Source organism: Mustela putorius, unplaced genomic scaffold (genome assembly GCF_011764305.1).
Source record: "Mustela putorius furo isolate JIRA1106 unplaced genomic scaffold, ASM1176430v1.1 tig00000198_pilon_pilon_pilon, whole genome shotgun sequence".
NCBI classification, from domain to species: domain Eukaryota; kingdom Metazoa; phylum Chordata; class Mammalia; order Carnivora; family Mustelidae; genus Mustela; species Mustela putorius.
In genome coordinates this window covers 5764576-5786256 of record NW_025421311.1, presented here as the reverse complement: position 1 = coordinate 5786256, position 21681 = coordinate 5764576, and the positions used below count along the sequence as shown (strand labels likewise).

Sequence of the window (21681 nt, the reverse complement as noted above, 5' to 3'; positions counted from 1 at the left end):
CATTTCTGAAATTATTAAGATTATCAAATCTTAGGGAAAACTTCAAACAGGTGATTTTCATCATCCCTTGCCGCGGGGCTGTCTCCTCCTAAGATACCATAAACCATCTTGTGGTTTTTAAAAGTTTTGGTTTGGTTTGGTTTCCCCCTCCTAAAGCTCCATAGTGACTTCTGCAGGAGGATGAGTTGGGGATGTCTGCGGGGTGGGAGGCTTGGCGAAGACCTCATTTCCAGGGATGCACTCGATTTAGCCCCTGGTCCCGGTTCAGATCAGTCTCGTGTCCATATGGTTCAGCCCTTCTGGGTATTTCAAACGGGACTCTCGTACCAGATCTGAAGGTCCCACTGCAACTTTACTGAAAAGGAGGATTAGTCGTGGATCTCATTCCTTTTCACTCCTTCTTAGTCCAGCTGGAGTTCTGAGAGCAATCACCGCCGGCCAAAGCAAACACTGCGTTGGCGCCAACCCTTAAACTCGGGCCTCATTTCCGTGCCCAAAGAGGCAGGATTGTTACTTTAACGAGTGTGATAGGCGGTGGACCGGCAGGGGGAGGAGAGACGCCCAAGGGCCCTCCCTTTGGAATGGGATTGGTTCCCTCTGCCGGCGCCGCCGATCGCTCTGCGTCTCAGTTGGAGAGGCTGACACAACCCTGTCATTAAGGTGTTGTCGAAATGAGAGCCCCGTAGGTGTGGGCCGTTCCCGAAGTTTGTGGTTGTAGATTTTCAAAGGGGCGGGCTTCTTACTGGCTCCGGGACCAAGTTCCTGAAACTGGTCTCTGCCTTGAAAAATGTCTTCGTAACAAGAGGCGCCAAGGAGCTTCATTCACACACGGTAGAGAACATGACGGAAGCTCCTCAGGGGTTTGATTTCAGCTTCTTAAATGACGAGGAGGCCAGGAAGATCCTCCAGGTGCTGGAAAGAAATGAGGAGCTCCAGAGGGCAGAGAAGGACAGGATCAGGTAGAGAACGAGTTCCTTTGTCTTCTGCAGGGGCCCGGCGCGCGCGAGGCCCCCCTACCCGAACCCCTGGAACACGCGGGGCTCCCCTACCCGAACCCCTGGAGCGCGCGGGGCTCCCCTACCCGGCCCCGAGGCGCGCGCGGAGCAGGGCGCGGAGCCCTCGCGGCGCACCTGTCGCGGCCCCGGGACGCGCAGCATCCGCGGGGGAAAGCTGGACTCGGCGGCTCTCTGACGGGAGATAGGGAGCCCGGCTGTGCTCTGCCCACGCGCGGCATCCCCGACCCGCCGGTCTGCGGGGCGCTGCGCAGCGACCCTGCCCTCGCCGTGCTGGCAGGTTTTCCGGAGCGTTTCTCCCGGAATGGGTCCCGCGGAGCTGAGGCGCCCCGGGCTGGACACGCACGTGGGCGGTGGTCGGCCGTTGGGTCCCGACTGTCCGGGCAGCCGACGACGCCGTGCCGCGCGCTCAGGTGCCCCCGGGCGGTCGCGGAGGCCGGGTGGGCGGGTGAAATGGGGCGGAACCCTGGCCCGAGCGCAACACGTGCTTCTTTGCCCTGGTCCTCCCCGCGGTCCGCCCTCGCCCCGCACACTCGTCCGCGACCCCAGAACAGCCTGTCTCCACCCCGCGCCCACCGTCCGCGGCGCCTGGGCGAGGCGGCGTCTCCCTGGCGGCAAAGGGCTCCCACCCTGAAGGCCCCGTTCCAGGAACTGGCCGTGCTGCGGGGCGAGCCGGCCTCGCACTGGGGCGCGCGGAGCGGCTGGAATGGGCGGGTCTCCTTGCGCGTGGCGCTCCCGGGGAGAAGTTGCTGCGACATTTTACCCTTGATCTTGCCATACGGTGTTACGGATGGGGGTTAGATACCTGAGAACGATATCGACCGGTAATTGCCTGGGATGTAAATTAACCAGTTTTTCTGGTGGGACAGTGTGGTCCTGGAGTGAACAGAAGGACTTGCTCGCCAGTTCTAGAACAGACCTCCTCAAGGCTTTCTCCAGGTGCCTGTGGTAGGCGTTTCTGGGCATCCCTCTCAGACCAAAAATACATCCTTGACTCGAATTTAGAAAGCCGTTTTGTTTGCGAGCAGTTTCTTGGTGATGTCGCTTCTAGGTTTCCACCTCTTTCCAAAGATTGCACTGGCGATCCCCCCCCCCCCCAAAAAAAAAAAAAAAAAAAAAAAAACCCTCCAAAGATACTCTTCATGTAGGAAAACCCTCGTTGGTCTTTGTAGAAGCAGTTAGAATACACTGGGCTCAAAGCCCGGTCTTCACTCCTCTCAGCCGATACAGCTCCTGTGGGGAGTAACGAGTATTGGAAGGGGTGAGGATGTGTATTTCATGCCATCATACTCTGCTTTTAGAAAAATAGGCTCCACCGTTTCCTCACTGGGTGGGCACATTGTGTTCACACCCACACGCATCCACGTGTGTAGACCCACACAGATGCACGTGCCCTACACACAGACACACCCAGCCTCGGGAAGGAGAACTTTAGAATTGTATGCAGTTTGTTTTCAACCCATTTCCCAAAAAGACTAAGGAACTGGTGGCTCTCGGTGTGTGTCCTTGGAGGTGTTTTTGTTTCTCTAGAGAGGACGGGGCTTCATACGTGATCCAGTATGTATTCTTGGGGAAACTGAGGGGAGAATTAGGAAATGACAGGGGGAAGCTTCCACTTAGGATGTTATTATCAACGTGCTCCTCATGAACTGTGGTCTTAGAAATAGTGAGATTATTTGGTTTAATTTTCATTCAAGGGAATTTTGATTTTTTTGTATCTGGACTGCTGTTTGCTCTGTTATGTTTCCCCAATAGCAGCTCATGGTGCCCAGGACAGCTGCCCTTAGGGGGACCTGGAACTACACACAGGGGGCAAAGCCATTGGGTTGGCCCTCAGGAGGAAGGTTGAAACACTCTTTCTGATAGCGTGGCACTGATATCATAACTGGGACATGCACAGAAGAAGGCATAATGCTAAGACAAAATCAATACTGCTAACGATTAAATTGTTACAAATAATTACCCCCAATAATTTCAAAAATGTCACCATTAATATATAAAACTAATTGAAGGACAGCAGACACTTGGACCAAATGCTAAAGACAGTTATTTCTAGTACTTTCTTTCCTCCTGGTTGATTCCCGAATCCCACAGTCAGACACCCATCACTGGATAGCCCTCTCCTGGGCGTTGTTCTGCTTAAGTACTAGCTCACGTGCACGGGTTTCAGTAGCAGATGCGGGCATGTGAAAAAGGCCTGAGATAACATGTCAACTTGGCTGCCTCTGCTCATTTTCTTGATATGTATGATCATATTTTCCAAGTCAAAAGTCAGAACACGTGACTTCTCATACAAGATTATTACTTAGGATGCTGTACCACAGACCCATGTGAGAGACTGGGAGGGCTTTGTGCTCTGCAGATTTTCCCCATTATCCCAAAATAAAGCATTTCCTTAGAAAGCGTCACAAGCCCACACAGCATAAAGGAAAGAAGTGATTACCAAGAGTTCATATGGAAAAATTTTTGAGCATTCCCAGACACCAAAAATAACGTCTTTTAGGCTTATTGAAACCATAGGATGCATCTTTGATAAAGGATGCACGAAATAAACAGAGATAAGGCACAGATGTTCGTTCACACAGTTCAAAACTGCGGCAGCTTGGGGGCGCCTGAGCGGTTCAGTGGCTGGAGCCTCCGACTCCGGATTGATTTCAGCTCTAGTCCTGATCTCAGGTGGTCATATCGAGCCCCTTGTAGGGCTCCATGCTCAGCATGGAGTCTGGTTGAGATTCTCTCTCTCCCTCTTCCCCTTCCCACTCTTGATAAATAAAATCGTTTTTAAAAAGTTAAAAAAAAAAAAACCCACTTTTAAAAAAAGGCCTTGCAGCTTTGGTGCTGAGATGCTGAGTGTGACTCCTTCGAGAAGGAGCTGGGCAGTATGCTATTCTGGCTGCTTGGGCTGTGGGCTGCCTCCCTCCCAAACATAGGCTAGACTCTAGTTTGGCTTTTTACCTTTCTCCATAAAACTAAAAATGCTCTTCGGATTCCATTTGGCCAAAACAGGGACTGTTTTTTCCCTGTTTTGTGTAGGTCTTTCCTTAAAGTAAAGTGGTCTAACACAAACTTTGGAAAATGGGGTGGACAGAGAGGGTACTTGCAATGAGAAACAATAGCCAGATAACTTGGCTAGGACATTAAGGGACCAAACGGAGAAGTTTGGAAACTTTGCTAGTTGGGGGACAACTGAGGAGTTTAATTATGTCTATGATAGGCTTGAAGTGTCTACAAGACAACTAAGAATGATCCTTTGTTTAGAAACCTGGAACCACAGTGTCCTGCGGGGCTGGAGATGCCTAGAGATTGATGTGGGAGTAGTTAGTTGAGTTCCCCATGCAAGACCTAACAGCCCCACCCGTAGAAATGCTCCTCAACGCACAGATCTAGCCCTGGTCTTCCTGCATCGGTACCAGCCCTCTCTGGAAAGTATTTGCATTAAATATTATGTTCCTGATACATAAAGAGTTTATTCAAATATTGAAGGAAAACACCAAGATTCAAAACTGATAAACAGGCACAAGGTAGAAATAAGGTGTTCATGCTAGACGATATCCCAACAGGAAACAAGACGTGATGAGAAAATGGCCACCTTCGCAGTAATAAAGAAGTGAAAATTGAGGTATTTAAAAATAACAAAATAAAAACTGCTGGTGAGGCTGGCCGTGAAGTGGATAGATTCATCGTGCTGTTGGTGGTGTGTGGTTCTTTTGGTGAACAATATGGCGCTGCTTATGAACATATGCCTTACCCTTGACCCAGTCCCCGATTCTTGGATATTTCTCCTCAGTAGGAGTCTGAGGTACCAGCATTTATCAAGTGCTGCCTTCTTATGTAATAATAGTAATTACTGTGATAATGACAGCTAACTTTTATCGATCCCCTACTGTGTACTCGGCACTGTACTAAACACATCATATGTATTTAATTAATTGTCCCAAGAACCTCATTACATACATATTTGAATTTCCATTTCACAGAGAGGGAAACGGCTTAACAGAAGTTGAGTATCTTGTCCCAGTTAAGCAGGAGAGCCAGAATTTAAATCCCGATCTATCTCAGAATGATTTTACCCATTAGCATTAAGTAATCCTCACCACTGTCACTTGGGATAAGTAGCACTGATGGGTTTGTATGGAAGGGAAACCCAAGTGTCTTGAGGTGAAGGAACTTGCCCAAGGTCACATAGATCCTAACCAACAGAGCTAGAATTTGAACCCAAGTCTATCTGGCTCTAAAATATATATTCTTTCCGCTATACTGTATACTGTATATTTTTTCCCCTGAGGAAAAAAAAGAATGTATACCCATAGATATTCATTGCAATATTACAAAATAGCAAAATATTGGGAAAATAATAGCAAAATAGTGCCAAGTTTCAAATCTAAATATCTGATTAAAGCGCAGCCATTTATAATGGACAGTTATGGAGATAATTGTATCGTACCCAGTATTTTATTCAAATTTTACATTTTCTGGCTACCTTGTTGTCAAGGCTGTAGAGACACCTCAAGCTTATCACAAATACAACTGTGGGGAAAATGATGCGTGGGAGGCATTGTTCTGTGAAAAAGCAGAACACAAAATACCACATGTGTGTTACTGCTGTGTCTTAAAAATAGGCAAAATAGGCAACAACAACAACAGAAAAAAGGGCAAAAATCGATGCTTCTCCTTTTGGTGACACAGCTAGGACACAGCTAGGGCCTGTGTCCTGACACAGCTCCTGGCACATGGTGAACAGGCCGTGGAGGTTTGCTGGGCAGTCAGAGCTTGCTTCTTGTCTCCCCGGGAGCCTAACACTGCCAGGATGGGGAAGGGACCCGTGGTCAGCTGGGCAGGAATGCTGGGCACCTCCCAAGCTCCCAAGATTCTAGGAAGGCAGATGAGGGCAAGGATAGTGGATTTCCTGGCCTCGCGACAGAGACACCATGGACAGGCAAGGTTCCTGCCTGTAATAGGCCTCTGGAGAAAACCTGATGGGGGCCTTCATGATCTGCACAGGCCAGACTCAGAGGCTTTTGCAGTCCTAGCTTCTCACCTCACTTCTCATTCTGAGTGTGCTTCCCCCCGACCCTCTGCCCAGCCTGATGGGATTCCTCCCTCCTCTGAACCCTGTTAAGACCCAACAGACTCTGTTACATTGATCCGGTTCTGTCCTGTGAGTCTGGAATCTGTCCTACAGAAATACTTTGAAAGCCAGTTCAAGAGGGGGAAATTAACCGCTGAAATTCCAATCTGACAGTTCCTCTTCTTGTAGAAAGGGTTTTTCCTGGGGCTATTGACTTGGGAATGATTTCTGAGACCTGGCACAGGCTGTGGTTCTAGCCTCAGTGAGAAAAGAAGGGCGGAGAGTTTGAATCACAGTTTAGTGGCAGGTGGAAATTTGCCCCATACTTCTCTCACACCTTGTAGAAAATTGTGTGTGTGTGTGTGTGTGTGTGTGTGTACATGTATATACACAAATACACATAGTATAATGTATATCTATACATATTTGTATATATACATACATGTTTAATATATAAAATCTGAAAAGCATCTTACTTTGTCACAAATCTTTGAAAAACACAACTCCCTACTTGTCACCCCCACAGCATCCCCCAAGCCCACCCACTCCGGTCTCATAAACGTAACTGAAATAGAAAGTACCAAGAGATTATATCAAGCACTCATCTCACAGAAGAGATACCAATAAATCAAAAATAGTTATTTTTCCTGTTGCAGAAAACTTACAAAGTATAAGGTATCACAGTGCCTGATGTCATCAGGCGGTGAAATGGCGCGTCTAAGTTTAGACTGAGTCCAATGGCAAGGCTGCAGCCCAGGAAGATTTTCCAGAACTTAGTAGCTGTGGCTTATTCCAGGGGGAATGTGTATTTCCAAATCGTGGCGTGTTGGCAGCCGTGGACGCTGAACAACCCGGAGAGGTTAAAAGCCAGATACACACTCTCCTGCCCTAGGCTTTCTGCTTGTCCTCTACTCGACCAGCCTGTGACGCCGGCCTCTGGCTCACAGAGAGACTTTCAGGAAACAATCAGGCTCCTAGTTACGGGATACCTACCATGTGCCAGACCCTGGGTTGGCTCGGTAGAAAATAAAACCCAGACTCTGCCTCCGATGGGGTGGGTCTATGAACATTCTTGGTTGATGGTAAGAGGAAGTATTCATTTAACTGTAGCTTGCCCTCCAGCAGCCCCATGCGGCCTCAGGAAAGGGACCACGGGAACCATCCAGAATTTATAGGTCTGCCATGTAGGCTTGTGTGTTCTCATGGATCTGTCATGTCTGCAGCTTCCAGGAACAGCAGTTTAGTTCATTCCTTTAACCCTTTAACCCTCGGGGAGATCTTTCTGTCACACGTCCCCATCCATCTAGTGACGGCCGTGGATTGGTCTCTCATGGCAGTACTTATGGAACTACCATCATATTATAGTCTCATACCCCAAGGTTTGGGGGGCAGTGTCCTTTGGAGGCTGTGTGACATTAGAAGTCCTGTAGCTTTCCAAGTTTTTCGTATCTTTGTGTTTTTAGTCTCATAATCGATAGAACAGGCACTTCAGTCTTTTAAAAGCAAATGGTAACCACAGTAGTGATAGCTAATGCTTGCTTAGCCTTCGCTCTGTGCCAAACTCTACCAGTGCATTTGCTCATTTAATTCCCACAACAGCCTGAGGGAAGGGATATTTTTTTATCTCCTTTCTGCTGAGGGAATTCAGGGAGGATAAGGAACCTGATGGAGATACTGCTGCAGGAAGTGTTGGATTTGTGGACTCCACCCGCATTAATTACTACGCAACCCTGCCTCCAACCACAGAGCCCCAAGAGGGTGACGTGATTAGCCACACACTGCCCACCCAGCCTGTAATGGCACTGAGATGTTTCCACGTTAAAACTCTTTTTTCCACTGAGCATGACATGAGAGCACATATAATGCTAGGCTGCCCTGTGTCTGACCAAAAGTTATTATCAAGGAACAGGGCATAAGGGATGCTAGGGTATCCCTCGTGGGATCAGCCGTATATAGGAAACATCACAGGCAACCAGTTATGCTTTAGGAAGCTCGTGTGCGTTCTGTGAGGATGTGCTCCAAACCGTTAATGGCGGCTGTCTCTTGAGCATGATATTTAAAGGGACTCTAACCCTTTTACGATTATTTTATTTCTTATAATTGTCATAGGTTAACTAAAAAATGGTGGCCGTTTCTTTGGATCATAAGGAAATACAAAATGTTTGGCTATGTTTTTTAACTTCATAAGTACATCTTTTGAAACGATTTTTTTTTTAAGATTTTATTTATTCGACAGACAGAGATCACGAGTAGGCAGAGAGGCAGGCAGAGAGAGGAGGAAGCAGACTCCTTGTTGAGCAGAGAGTCCGATGTGGGGCTCGATTCCAGGAATCTGGGATCATGACCCGAGCTGAAGCCAGAGGCTTTAACCCACTGAGCCACCCAGGTGCCCCTGAAATGATTTGTTTAAAAAAAAAAAAAAGAATACCTGGATGTTTTTCCACCCTTTTCTTTCTAATGTTTCATACATATTGTAATGTTAATGTATTCTTGGTAAGTTGCCTTCTGTAGGTCAGTCTTGAGTTCCATGTGACTGAAGATCGTCTTAGGGATGGAGAACCTTACACATCTAGTAGATGCTCAATTTCTAATGAAATGGACCTTAACTTACGTCCGTGAAGGAATACAGAGGGAAGGAAGGGAAGACTTGGGGAAACCAAAGACAAAGAAGATCGTGTTAGAAAACATGTTTCTCTCTGTTAGCATACTTGAGTCTTAGAACAGAATCAGCTGGCCAAGACTCTCACTGAATCAATTCAGGCCTATTCTCCTGCAGTTAGTTCTGCATGGGCCGTGATATTCGAGAGCTGTAGGCTCACCTCACTCTCCTTCCCAGGAATGTTTCCTTGTTGGCATTGCCAATGGCCCTATTTAAAGGTCGTACTTAAAATATCAGCTTGGCCTACCAGAGGAGCTAGCTTCCTCATCGCACTGTGTGTCAGACTTTCTAATGATGAAAGAAGGGATTGGGGCCAGCAGTGACCAAACTCCCCACTTGCCAAAGAAAGGTTCTGGTATTATTTTTTGTGACTATTCTACTGTATATATTTTAGAATTTAATTATTAATTAAATTAATTAATCACTTTGATTTTTTTCTTACTTTTTAAAATTTCTTATTGCTTTATTAAATAATACTGTGACAAACCTTCATGATTACATCCTTAATTCAATTTAAATTGTCTCCCTAGGGGGCGCCTGGGTGGCTCAGGTTAAGCGGCTGCCTTCAGCTCGGGTCATGATCAAAGGGTCCTGGGATCGAGCCCCAAATCAGGCTCTCTGCTCAGTGGAGAGCCTGTTTCTTCCTCTCTCTCTGCCTACTTACTTATGCTCTCTCTATCTCTCTGTAAAATAAATAAGTAAAAAAAAAACTTAAAAAAAAATAATAAATTGTCTCCCCAGGGTAAATTACACAAAGTAGAATCCTTAGTTTATAATAATTTATTTTCTAAATTCTTATTACATGTTACCAGATTACTTCCCCAAAAAAATGTTCCACCATATTTCACCTTGACTGGCAGTGTGAGAAGCCTCTTGTTTTACCATATCCACCTCAGCACTGGATGATATTATTATTATTTTTTTAACCTTTGTTAATTTTGTAGTCGAAAAACCACTTTTTAACTTGATTTTATGTCTAACACTGGTTATAATGAATTTCAACTTTTTTCATATGTTTACAACTCATTTACATTTCATGATTTATGAATTGTCTATTCATATTTTTGCCCATTTTTATTTCAAGATTTATATTCAGAATGCTTCTTGTCATATATAACAGATCTTACCATGGCTTTAACAAATTGGAAATACAGTTTTCTGATATTAAAAGATCTCTGGAAGTAGACAAGCAGTAGCTGGTTTAGTGGTTTAGGCTGTCAGGATGGTGTCTTACAGCACAAAATGGCTGCAACTGCTCTGAACATCGGTTTCCTGTTCCAGATAGGAGGAAGGGGCTGTGGTGGAGCCAGATCTGCTTGTGCTTTACCATGAGAGTGAAAGCTTTTCCAGATGCCCTCCCACCCGATTCCTCCTTATGTCTCATTGGCCAGAATCAGGTCATAAGGCCACCCTCACTGCAAGGGAATTGGGAAATCAAGAAATGAGATTCGGACATTAGGCTTGGACCAATTGTGATCCCTCCTCTGAAACTGAACTCTTTGCTGTGCATGGCAAAACCAGAGAGGAGGAGGGAATAGATTCAAGAAGGCAATCAGCACTGTCTGACATAGAATCTCAGTGTGTTTTTTTCTTTCCGATTTATATGTTTCTCTCTTAAGGAAATTGACTTTTGTCCTATTTATTACAACATATTTCCCAGTTTTCAGTTTGCACTTCTATTTCGCTGAAAGCAGTAGGAATTTTTTTCCATTAAAAATATATTTTCTTAAGATTTATTTATGTGTTTGAAACGGAGAGAGCACAAGAGGGAGGGAGCGAGAATCTCAAGCAGACTCCTGGCTGAGCACAGAGTCCGGTGCAGGGCTAGATCTCACAGCCGTGAGACTGTGACCTGAGGCGAAACCAAGAGTCCGATACTAAACCAACTGTGCCACCCGGGTGCCCCTCCATTTTTATATAACAAAATGTACCAAGTTTTAAAAATTTTTCTTTTTGAGATTAGAAATTTCTCCCATCTAGATTAGGTCAATATTTACCGCTACTTTTTAAAATCTTTTTTTAAAATGAACTTTTTAATGATCCAATATATATTTTATTTTTAAACTAGGATAATTATATGAATTGATTCCCCCCCCCCCACCACAAATGGCTTGCAGACTGTCCTGTTACCATTTATCTCCATCTGCTTCCAAGACCCTATGATTATTCCTTTAAGAAAAAGAACCGGGGAACAAACAAACAATAAGTTTGGTGAGGCAAATGCTACAGCACCTGCTATCATGGAACTAAGAAGGAACTTGGAGGGAAAAGGCTTTTGTGCAGAGAAGTGTGATTTTGCACATGTATTAGTACGCATAGATAATGGGTCATGTTTCACTTCCTTCGTCTTCCCATTTCCTGTGCCTGGTGGCAGACCCAACCAAGCCAGGCCAGACCATTCATCCTGAAATCTATATCACGTGACCTGGTTGTCCTTTTTTTTTTTTTTAAGATTTTATATATTTATTTGACAGAGAGAGAGAGAGAGGAGAGTCCACGAGCAGGGGGAAAGGCTGAGGGAGAAGCAGGTTTCCCAGGAGCTTGACGCGGGACTCGATCCGAGGACCCTGGGATCATGACCTGAGCCAAAGGCAAGATGCTTAACCCACTGAGCCACCCAGGCATCCCCTGATTGTCTCTTACATCTGGTTCTTTTGATAGTCAAACCAATCCCCTGCTAGGGTGACATAAGTTTTTTAATTTATCACAAAATTAATTTGCTTTAAGGATTAATCACAAGGATAAGTGATTAACGGGATTAGTGGACGAACGAGCAAACAAAATTAAAACCTGCCATGTTGTGAATTGAATGTTTACCACTCCCAGGGAAACTGGTTAAGCTCTGTAGGAGATCACTGTCTGCACATCAATCAGGAGCCCACCAGGAAAACGGAAACTATTTATTTAAAATAGAATGTTGTGTAGTGAATTGGTTCCATGGTGATGGAAAGAGGCAGAAAAACCCATCAGGGACAGTGAGGCAGCCCCTGACAGACCCCAGCAGGAAGCCTGGAGGCAGTGTTCTGCTGGTAACTGGCTCCCCTGGAGAAAAAGCCTTGATTTGTAGCATTGGCCAATTTCAAGGTAACAACAGTTAACAACCAGCTTGCAAAATTCCTGAGTATTTGACCATCTTCCCTTTTGAGCCAGTACAAGCCAGCTTTGGCACACCACTGGCTGGAGAGGAAAAGGGAGCCAGCGGTGTTATCCAAGCCTGGACTAGGATCCCCCAAGAGAAACTGTAAGGGACCATGTTAGGCCTGTGTGGGGGATTTGGAGACTGGCGGGGGAGGCATTCACTGCCAGAAGTTCTGCTTGAGGCAGAGGGAGAACGAGAAGACCCCGGCTTCTTCTGTCTTCTTGCCCTCCAGTCTCCTGCGGCTGAAGCCAGCTGGAAGCAGCTGACCCATAGTTAGAGCCTGGAGAGGAAACTTGCAGAGGTCATCCCCCAGCAGCATGGATCCTTGTTCTTTTCTCTCCCATTCCTGCTGTATTCTGTCAATCCCAGAGCACCTGCATTTTCTCACTGCCCAGCCTCACACGGCTAAAGCTTTCCTTCCTGCCAGACGATTCTTAACGCATTTTCCTTCCTGTTATCCTGGGCTACTGTCCATGCCCGTTCTGTATTCTTTTACAGTTTCTCTGGCTTCTGCACCTTTGGAGAGTTGCCCTGCTCTGCTCTTGCTTCTCCATGCTGCTGCTTCTCTCTGCCGTCCTGGGTGGTCGTGCACCTGTGACTCAGGGTCTTTAAGTAGAAAAGAAGAGTGTCGCTCAGGGCACCTAAGGCACTGTGGGCTTTGCAGAAAGGTTATGCAGGGACTGAAACTGAAATTTGAAGGACTTGGGGAGCCAGGGCAGCTCCAGGGACCGGCCACATGCTCTGCTCGCGTATCATAGCCCACACTCTTTTCCTCCCAGCGTGCCCTTGATTCTTCGACAGACTGCTGCTTTTTGCATTCTCTGTTCCAGAGCCTCGTGCTGGGTTACAGGGCACATCTGTGGCCAGCCTGTAGATGGACTGCCCTGAGGTCAGGCATCCAATCAGCAGCACCTCATGGGGGAAAGTGAAGGGCACAGCATCCTGAGCAGGGACCATAGACCCTCTCGTTCTGCCTTCTCTTGTGGGTGTGGCACTTCTGTTCTCTACGAGCCCACCTGGACACTAAGATACTTGCTATCTTCTTAGCTTCTGAAATGACAGGTCTTGGCCTACAGGCTCTGCTAAGACAGGTTGTCAGACCTGGCTGAAATGACAGCTACCTGGGGAACTCTTTGGATTCCCGGGGCCAGGCCTCACCTTGACATTCTGGCTTAATTGCTCTGCAATCAGGCTGGGCACGGGCATTTTTTAAAGCTCCCCCAGATGATTATAATGTGCAATGAGGGATCCTGGCCTGACAGCCCGGGCACGGGGCCCTGACTCCGCCTGGCATACACATCTTTCCTACGCTCCTCTCTATTGCACAAGCTGAGGGAGTGTCGATTTTCAGGAAACCCTGTGGTTTGGGAGGGGAAGGCTTGGAGCCCTAGCAGAGGGCGACTGAGAAGGCTGTGCCCCACGCAGACGTAATAAACCTTGTTTCCAGTGCTTTCCCACTTTAAAATTGCTTGGTAGGATCAAAGGGACCTTCTGTCCCTGGAGCTGTTGTTGAGTCTGGCAACGGGAAGAATTGCTTTTTACTTTTTGTTGTTTTGTTTTGTTTTACCGCCCACTAAATGTGGGTTGCACACAAACGCGAGGGCTGGGATATCCACGGGAGGCTTGTTGTGAGTCGTGTGCTTGTGACTCTGCTCCCACGCTCCCGGCACAGGCTCTTGGCAGCGGCTCCTGGGTGGTCACGTTCACTGTGAGGAAGTAGGACGGCCTAGCCAGAGAAGGTGACAAGAGCTCTTGAAAGGCAAAAGCAGCCTGGTTTTAGTACAAATTGGCCAAAAGCGAGAGGAAGGAGTTACCTACCTCTGTGCCGATTCTGTGATTCTTCAGGAATACTTGAATATATGCAGAGCCATAAAGCCTCCGGTGTTCACCAGAGCCCTTAAAAAAATGACCTTGGGGGCACCTGGGTGGCTCAGTGGGTTAGGCCACTGCTTTTGGCTCGGGTCGTGGTCTCAGGGTTCTGGGATCGAGCCCCACATCGGGCTCTCTGCTCAGCGGGGAGCCTGCTTCCCCCTCTCTCTCTGCCTGCTTCTCTGCCGGCTTGTGATCACTGTCAAATAAATAAATAAAATCTTTAAAAAAAAATGTCCTTGAAGGTAGAAAGAACAAACATGAGTATCCCTATTCCCCCCTCCACCCAACCCCAGTATTATTATCCTTGTTTCTCTCTTTCCTCAAAGAGTCTTAAGACCAGAGTAATGTCCAGAGTGTGGGACTAGAACGTGGGACTCCAACTGTCCCCCAAGGCACTGGTGCTGTGTGTTCTGTGGCTCCGTGGGTGACATGATCGCGACACAGGACTACAGAGACCGGGGTGGGGGGGGGGAAGTGGAGGTTCCAAGGGCAGTTAATCCCTTAGCTTTCGGGGAGTTCAATAGCAGTGGAGAGAACACGTGAGCAGAGATCAGAGCCGGGTCGGACGGAGGGCCCCCAGGATCCCCTGCAGCCACGTGGAACACGCTCGCAGGCTACGGGATGCCCAAGAACGTTCCGGGGGCGCTGATGAGGTTCAGGCTTCAGTGACTGAGCCCGAGGGCCTCTGGAGACAGACTCCTCAGATGCTCCCAGATGGCCCGAGGACCGCCTGTGGGGTTATATGAAATCCCCGAAACAGCCCGCGTTTTGATTTAAATCATGTCAGCGTTCAGAGGATGACCCAGGTTTTTCTTTTCATTTGGGGGGAATCTTTGAAAGACGTTTTAACAGCCTATTAAAAGAAAGAAAGAAAGAAAGAAAGGCTGCCGTGTGTTTTACACTTGGTTTTCTTCCTTTCTTCCAGATCCCAGCAAGGTATTTAAAAACAACTCTTTGGACTTTGCCTGTTTGAGGGTGGGGTCTCGGTTGCTGGATTATTACCGTGTAGTTGCACTCAGGCTTGCACTTGGCGGCTCCCGGTCGTGCTGAGCGGAGGCCATGGGAGAACTCCTGAAAGTCATGCCCTCCCCGTGGGTAGAGGAGTGTCTCTGCTCTGAGTAGCCAAAGCGCGACGCTCCACTGGGGTGATTTCTGACAATGACCTTCCCCGTTGGGGTGGGGGTGGGGGATGTCAGGGCAGCTCCCCCATCCCACCCCGCATCCCATCAAAACGCATCCTTATTTGTAGGTTCGGGTAGCAACGGCTCCACACAAGACAGCTGGAAAGACCAATAAATTAGGTCATGTCTGTCCACAGCTGTTTAATTGCCTTGCCCCTGACATCCAGGCAAAAAGTCTTTAAAAGGTGTATGAGTAACGTATTCCCTGCAGGGTAGCTGTCTCCACCTTCAAAGCCACACCGGACCCCACCCTCACCTTGGTCTGCCTAGCATTCTGTACCTAGCATTCAGCCGCCGCCTGCCTCTGGACTCCTGCATGGCTGTTTTTCATTTCTTCCGTGTGGCAACTTTTCACATGTTGTTCGTTGTTCGGGGCCTTACGGATCTTGGAGAGAGTTCACAGGAATACAAAGATGCATCAACGTAACTTTTCATTATAAATAATTTGCCTCTGTCTGAGAACCAACAACAAATGTTTTAAATGGCACAATTTCCAACCTGTGCTTTGAAGACATGACAGTTTTAGCATGAAAGCCTCGGGTCCTCTGAGCTTCATCTCTGAGCTGCTCTGGGCCATTACAGATGGAGCCATAAAGATGGAAGCTTCTGCACCTCCAGGGGCCTGGGTCTCCTGGGGAGGTAGCCCGGTGCCCCCTTCTCTAGGGGTGTGGGTCCACCTGCCTTCCTGGGTTGCGGGGGTCATCAGGTGGGTCAGCAGCGCCTCACAGCCCTGGGGGGTTCGAGGCTGGGTACTTCTGTGTTCCTTTCTAGGATGAGAGCCCCGTGAGAGATTTTTATCCCTATCATGGGTTCAACAACACTTCCGTAGAGCAGCACTCATTTATTTAGCTGATACATACACGGGAGATCCTGTTAGGAACTAGTACAGGAAATACAGAATGCTCTCCGTAGTCTCTGCCCTCAGTGATAGGGAAGGACTTAAAAACAGCCTATTTCATGTACCATGACAGACAATGAGACAGCTACGCACAGGGACACAGAGGTCATTACCCCCCAGGTGAAGTCTCAGGGAGGACTTCGCTGGAGGAGACGAGGCCTGAGTCTTGAGTGGGGTGTGGGGTTCTATAAAGGTGGGAAGGGCATCCCAAATGGGGCAGGCAGCCCTAGAGACGGCACAAAGATGTGGGGGACTCTGGGGAGCAGGAGTGCTGTCACCAGAGTACAAAGTGAGAGCCCTTGACTGGCAGGAGGGCTGGCTGCAAACGGGAACCCCTGGGGAGCCCCTGGGATACCCGGAGCAGCAGAGTGAGTCAGCTGGTGATGCCGGGATTAGAGGAGAGATGTTTAGGGGCCCTGACTAAGGATGAAGAGAAGGGGAGAGGCTCAGGAAATCTTTGCAAAGTTACATTAGCAGGACTTGGGGCTGACTGGCTGGAGACGGGGACGGTGAGTTCATGGGAGCCCAGGTTTTTGGCTTTCAGGAGCTTTTGGCATCGGACCACTGTTCACACTGAAACTGGCCGGTTCAGGTAGACTCCACGCTCTGGAAGTCCAGGGAGGTAATAGATCTGAACACAGCAGGCCGCCGGTTCCTTCACCAGCTCTGAAACAGGGAGCTAGCTGTTCTATCTCGTGAGCTACTTTCTCTCCCCAGTGAAGGTCAGGTGTTAGGTGTGGGACCAGGCAAGAGATGAAGGGAAAGGTGAGCAGAATTGGAAGCAGAGTTCTAGCAAGGGAGCCTGGCAAGTGTTCTCCGGCTCCAGATGGCCTGGTAAAGGACTTGTGCGTCGAAGCTGCCAGCAGGTACCTGATGAGCCAGGAGGGACTGACCGGCCCCCAGGAGCCAGCGCCTGGGCAAGCGGAGGTGAACAGCTTGCCAGACAGCAGGTGCCCGGCGGCCAGAGGAGAGTGCAGGTGCTCTCATTTCCTTACCTGTCAGCTCTCCCATTCCAAGCAAAAAGAATGAAGGCTGACTGATGATCGAAATACCCTCCTCTCCTCCAAAAAAACAAAAACCAAGACCCTTCCCGTGGCAGTTTCCCTTGGTGAAGTAGCAGCAAGTTGACTTTTGGGCGGCACTTTCTCTTCGTGTGGGGTCAGCAGACGTGTGTTTCAGCTTCAGCAAGTGGGGAGTCCCCCGTCTTCACTGTGCCCTCTCCACCAACCTAGGACACTGGGGATCTTGGTTTAGAAGCTTGTCCCAAGTCATGAGGAGAGAGATAAAGCCATCATTCTACCTTGTGCCACCCAGCACCGACCAGGTAAGCTGCTGTGCGACAGGTTGAAGCCCCGGCAGGTCATTTGGCCCTGGAATTCCAGAATGTGCTGGAATATATTGAACGTATATCTCTAGGTTCAAAGCGGCGAGGCTGAGAATGGTGTCATCTACGGGCATGACGAGAAAGGAAAGAGATGGTCCTTTCCAAGTTTATCATGATGGGAGTTTATTTAAATAAATCCCAGCCTCTTTGAGGATCAAGATTAGTGATATTTCCATTTCATTCAAATAAGAGATTCTTGACAATATTTTGAGGACCTAGTATTTGTATGATTTTTGCGGTCTGCTGTGGTAAATGCGGAATGTAGAACCCAAGAAATTGATCGTCTCTTTGGGCACACATGGCATGAAAATTTAAATACCGTACAGCACACGACTAAGTACTTCATGGGTGGTCCCGACGGCAGGCTTTGGGAATGAGGGAAAGATGGGTGGGAGCTGAAATGAAGAGGAGAGCGGCCATAAAGATACTGGCCTTGAAGGTGGGTTAGTGGTGGTTGGGGGACTAGAACTCCCAATTATGGCCTGTTAACGCCTCCATTGTTCCAATGCTACGTAACACACATAGTGAACTTGCACTAGCATACGCACATCTTCATTTCAACACTTTTTTTTTTTTTTTGACAGATCACAAGCAGGCAGAGAGGCAGGCAGAGAGAGAGGAGGAAGCAGGGATCACGACCTGAGCCCAAGGCAGAGGCTTTAACCCACTGAGCCACCCAGGCGCCCCACACATCTTCCATTGCAGTGTTGGGAACTAAAGTCCTAAAGAATAGGGCTTGTGTTGGTTTATGGTGGGTAACTGGGGCTTGTACCTCACCCCTCACCCCTGCACTCCTCCCGGAATCTGTTCACCTTCAGTTACTTCTGCTATGTGTTCACTAATTTTTTTTTTAGCAGAAATTGCTAAATATAATTTTTTAAACTTGCACGTGGAGAATGATATTTAGGTTAACCGTTTATGTATTTTTATTATTATTATTATTATTATTCTAAATGATAACTAGAGAAGTGCACAGTCATTTCTGATAGAAGGGAAGTTAATTATGTGCTAAAGGGTTATGTGGTAACTGTCTCCCTATCTCTAGCTTTTAGATGAATTTGCTGAATCAGGGAGCAGCCACCCAGTGGGCTGGTTGGAGTGACAGGTGTGAAGCCACAAAAATAAATCTTTGACTTCCCCTCCAAGCCCTATTCTTCATAAGAAAGCATAGGAAGCCTCCGGAAGACCGGCAAGATCTGAGTCTTAAACCTTCTCTTGTGTGTTTCTCATAAGGAACTGAGAGAATTTCAGAGCTTCTGGGGTTCTTATTTATGTCCAATGACGTAGGACAGTATTATATAGAATATGTTAATAGGCAGTGATTGACCTCCAGGACTAAGCTTGCATGATTTCTCTTAACTCAAGGCCAACAGATAAAAATTTCTATGAACACTGGAACAAAACAAAAAGAAGGAAAACCTGCCCCTTCACTCCTATTCTACTTCCTTTCCTCAGGTTACTGTCCACCAATGATGGTCTGCAACTCTACCCCCTTCCTATACACACACACACACACACACACACACACACACACGCACAATCTTTTCCGAACCATTTGATCATTCACAGAAGAGCATCCCTGGGGAGGAACAGTGGCAGATTCAGACTCTGCATTTATCCTCCAGTATATGCCAGTATATTTCAATCTCTCCTAAGACCCATCTCTATGAATGCTTCCTCAGCCCTAACCCAGAACAAATCATATCCTTCCTTATGGTCCCAAAGCAAGAATTTTTGTTTTTTTTTTTTTTAATTATGTGATTGTGACATAAGAAGAAATATATGTATTTGATCTTTGTCTCTGGTTCCTGGCACGGAGCTTCTAAAACCCTTGAAATTTCCTGAGTGGTAGGGGTGAGAGGAATATCTTTTGTTTTTGTTTTTTGGGGTTTGTTTTTGTGTGGGGTTTTTGTTTATTTGTTTGTTTTTAAACATGTATTTTATTTTTTAAATTGTTGTTATTTTTTATTATGTTAGTCACCATACAGTACATCATTAGTTTTTTTTTTTTTTAAAGATTTTATTTATTTATTTGACAGACAGAGATCACAAGCAGGCAGAGAGGCGGGGTGGGGGGGGAAGCAGGCTCCCTGCTGAGCAGAGAGCCTGATGCAGGGCTCCATCCCAGGACCCTGAGATCATGACCTGAGCCGAAGGCAGAGGCTTAACCCACTGAGCCACCCAGGCACCCCACATCATTAGTTTTTGATGCAGTGTTCCAAGATTCATTGTTTACGTGCAGCACCCAGTGCTCCATGCAGTCCGTGCCCTCCTTAATACCCATCACGAGGCTTTCCCCTCTAATACCCTCAGTTTGTTTCTTGGAGTTCACAGTCTCTCATGTTTCATCTCCCCCTCCAATTCCCCCCACTTCATTTTCCCCTTCTTTCTCTTAATGTCCTCCATGCTATTCCTTATGCTCCACAAGTAAGTGAAGCCATATGATATGACTTTCTCTCCTTGACTCACAGCATAATCTCCTCCCGACCCATCCATGCTGATGCAAAAGTTGGGTATTCATTCATCCTTTCTGATGGCTGTGTAATATTCCATTGTACATGCGGACCATATCTTCTTTATCCATTCGTCTTTAGTTATTCATAATGCGCTCCTTTCAACCACACCCCAGTCAGAGACTTCTGGAACTTGGAGTCAGAGGAACCAGTCATGTGAATAGAGGATTGGAACTTTAAGCCTCACCCCCTGACCTCCAGGGAGGAGGGGGGAGGGATGGGGGCTGGAGATGAACTTAACCAATGACAGCTAAAGATTTAACCAATCATACCTACTCAACGAAGCTTCTATAAGGACCTTAAGCCAGAAAGTTCAGAGAGCTTCTGGGTGGTGAACAAGAATGCATCCACATGCTGGGAGGGGCTGTGTACCCCCAACCCCACAGAAACTCCTGTGCTCAGGACGCTTCCAGACCTTGTCCTGTGTATTTCTTAATGTGGCTGTCCGTTTGTGTCATTGATAAAAATCCTTTGTAATACGTTGGCAATAGTAGGTAAATTCTTTACTTGTGTCCTTTGAGCTGTTCCAGCAAATAATCAAACCCAAGACCGGCCCTTGGATGGTCAGTCCGAAGTACCAAGGAGCCTGGATTGGAGATCAGTGGCTGAAGTGGGGTCAAGTCCTGTAGGACCGAGTTTTTAACCTATGGAGTCTACACTGATTCTGGGCAGTTAGTGTCAGAAGTATTGTGAGTAGAGAGACTGGTGTTTTTTGTTTCATTGTAAAGATTATTTATTTTTTAGAGAGAGAGGGTATGTGTGGGGAGGGGCAGAGGGAGAGAACCCCACAGCAGACCCACCGCGGATCCTGAGCCTGACCTGGGGGCTCCATACCAGGTCCCCCGAGATCATGATCCGAGCAAAACCAAGAGCCAGACTGAGCCACTTAGGGGGCCCGAGACTATTTTTCTTTTTTCTTTTTTTAAGATTTTATTTATTTATTTGTTGGACAGAGAGAGAGAGAGAGAAGCAGTGGGAGTGGTAGGCAAAGGGAGAAGCAAACTCTCGGCTGAGCAGAGAGCCTGACATGGGGCTCGATCCCAGGTCCCGGGGATCATGACCTGAGCTGAAGGCAGACGCTTAACTGACAGAGCCTCCCAGGCACCCCAACTTCTTTTCTTTTGAGGATCTGACATACCCTGTGTTTTAACACGGCTCTTCTGTGTATCTTTTCCCGCTGTTAGAGCTCACATTTCCTAGTGTATCCCCAGCCTCTTTACAAACGAAAATGCTCATTGTAGTTGAATTGAATTCGTTTTATTTTTCACTCAAAAAACATTTTTCAATCCTTTAGCGAAGTGCCAGCACTGAACTAGTTTGTGGGACCAAGAATACCTATGGGAGGGAAGACAAAGCAGGCGTAGAGCAACTTGGGGAAAGGCCGGAGAGTGTGGCCAGGGCTTTGAATGGTTGGCACCTGGTGGTAAGTGAGGGGACGACGGGAAACAAGTCCACACGGGTAAGCAGGGGGTCTAGTCATGAAGAATTGAGTTGTCTAGATGAGAGAAATGAGACACATAGATGTTACTTGATCAGCCCAAGTAACGAAGGGATCAGAACTCATCTCCTGACTGTCCGCTCCATCCACTCTCTCACGCTCAGACGGTGTCACTATGCCGCCAAGCCAGTCAGGGGCCATTGGCAGGAGAAGATGAAGATGGCGCTGGAGAACGTCTATGACAATAATGTCTGTGTCCTGGGGCCACATAGTACCTCTCTTTGTATTTACCACCACAGTCTGAACAGAGGAAGGAGTAACAGGAGGCAAACAGCCAAGAAAATTCTGTTACCCATTCTGACATCCTTTTGGTCCTTTGCCTTGAGCTTTGAAAAACTGATATTTTCAGTGACACCAGGCTTAAAATAACCTGTGTTGAGCAGGTAACGCATAAAAAAAACACGTATGCAATGAACAAATGAAATAGTAGTCAACCTCTCCAATAATTGGACATTT

General features: G+C 47.3%; 1 protein-coding gene across 3 annotated transcripts in view; it reads left to right on the top strand.

The window, feature by feature from the left end:
* Positions 1 to 628: 628 nt before the first annotated feature.
* The window catches only part of EXPH5 (exophilin 5), a 68533-nt gene continuing 47480 nt past the window's right edge, over positions 629 to 21681 (top strand). For 2 of the 3 annotated variants that reach the window (XM_004764393.3, XM_004764392.3), the window contains exon 1: positions 629 to 959. In XM_004764393.3, coding sequence (XP_004764450.2) covers positions 841 to 959 — 119 coding nt within the window. In that variant the 5' untranslated portion in view covers positions 629 to 840. Of the gene's footprint in view, positions 960 to 16359; positions 17155 to 21681 lie in introns of those variants that run through there. The other variant, XM_004764395.3, reaches the window with a different exon arrangement.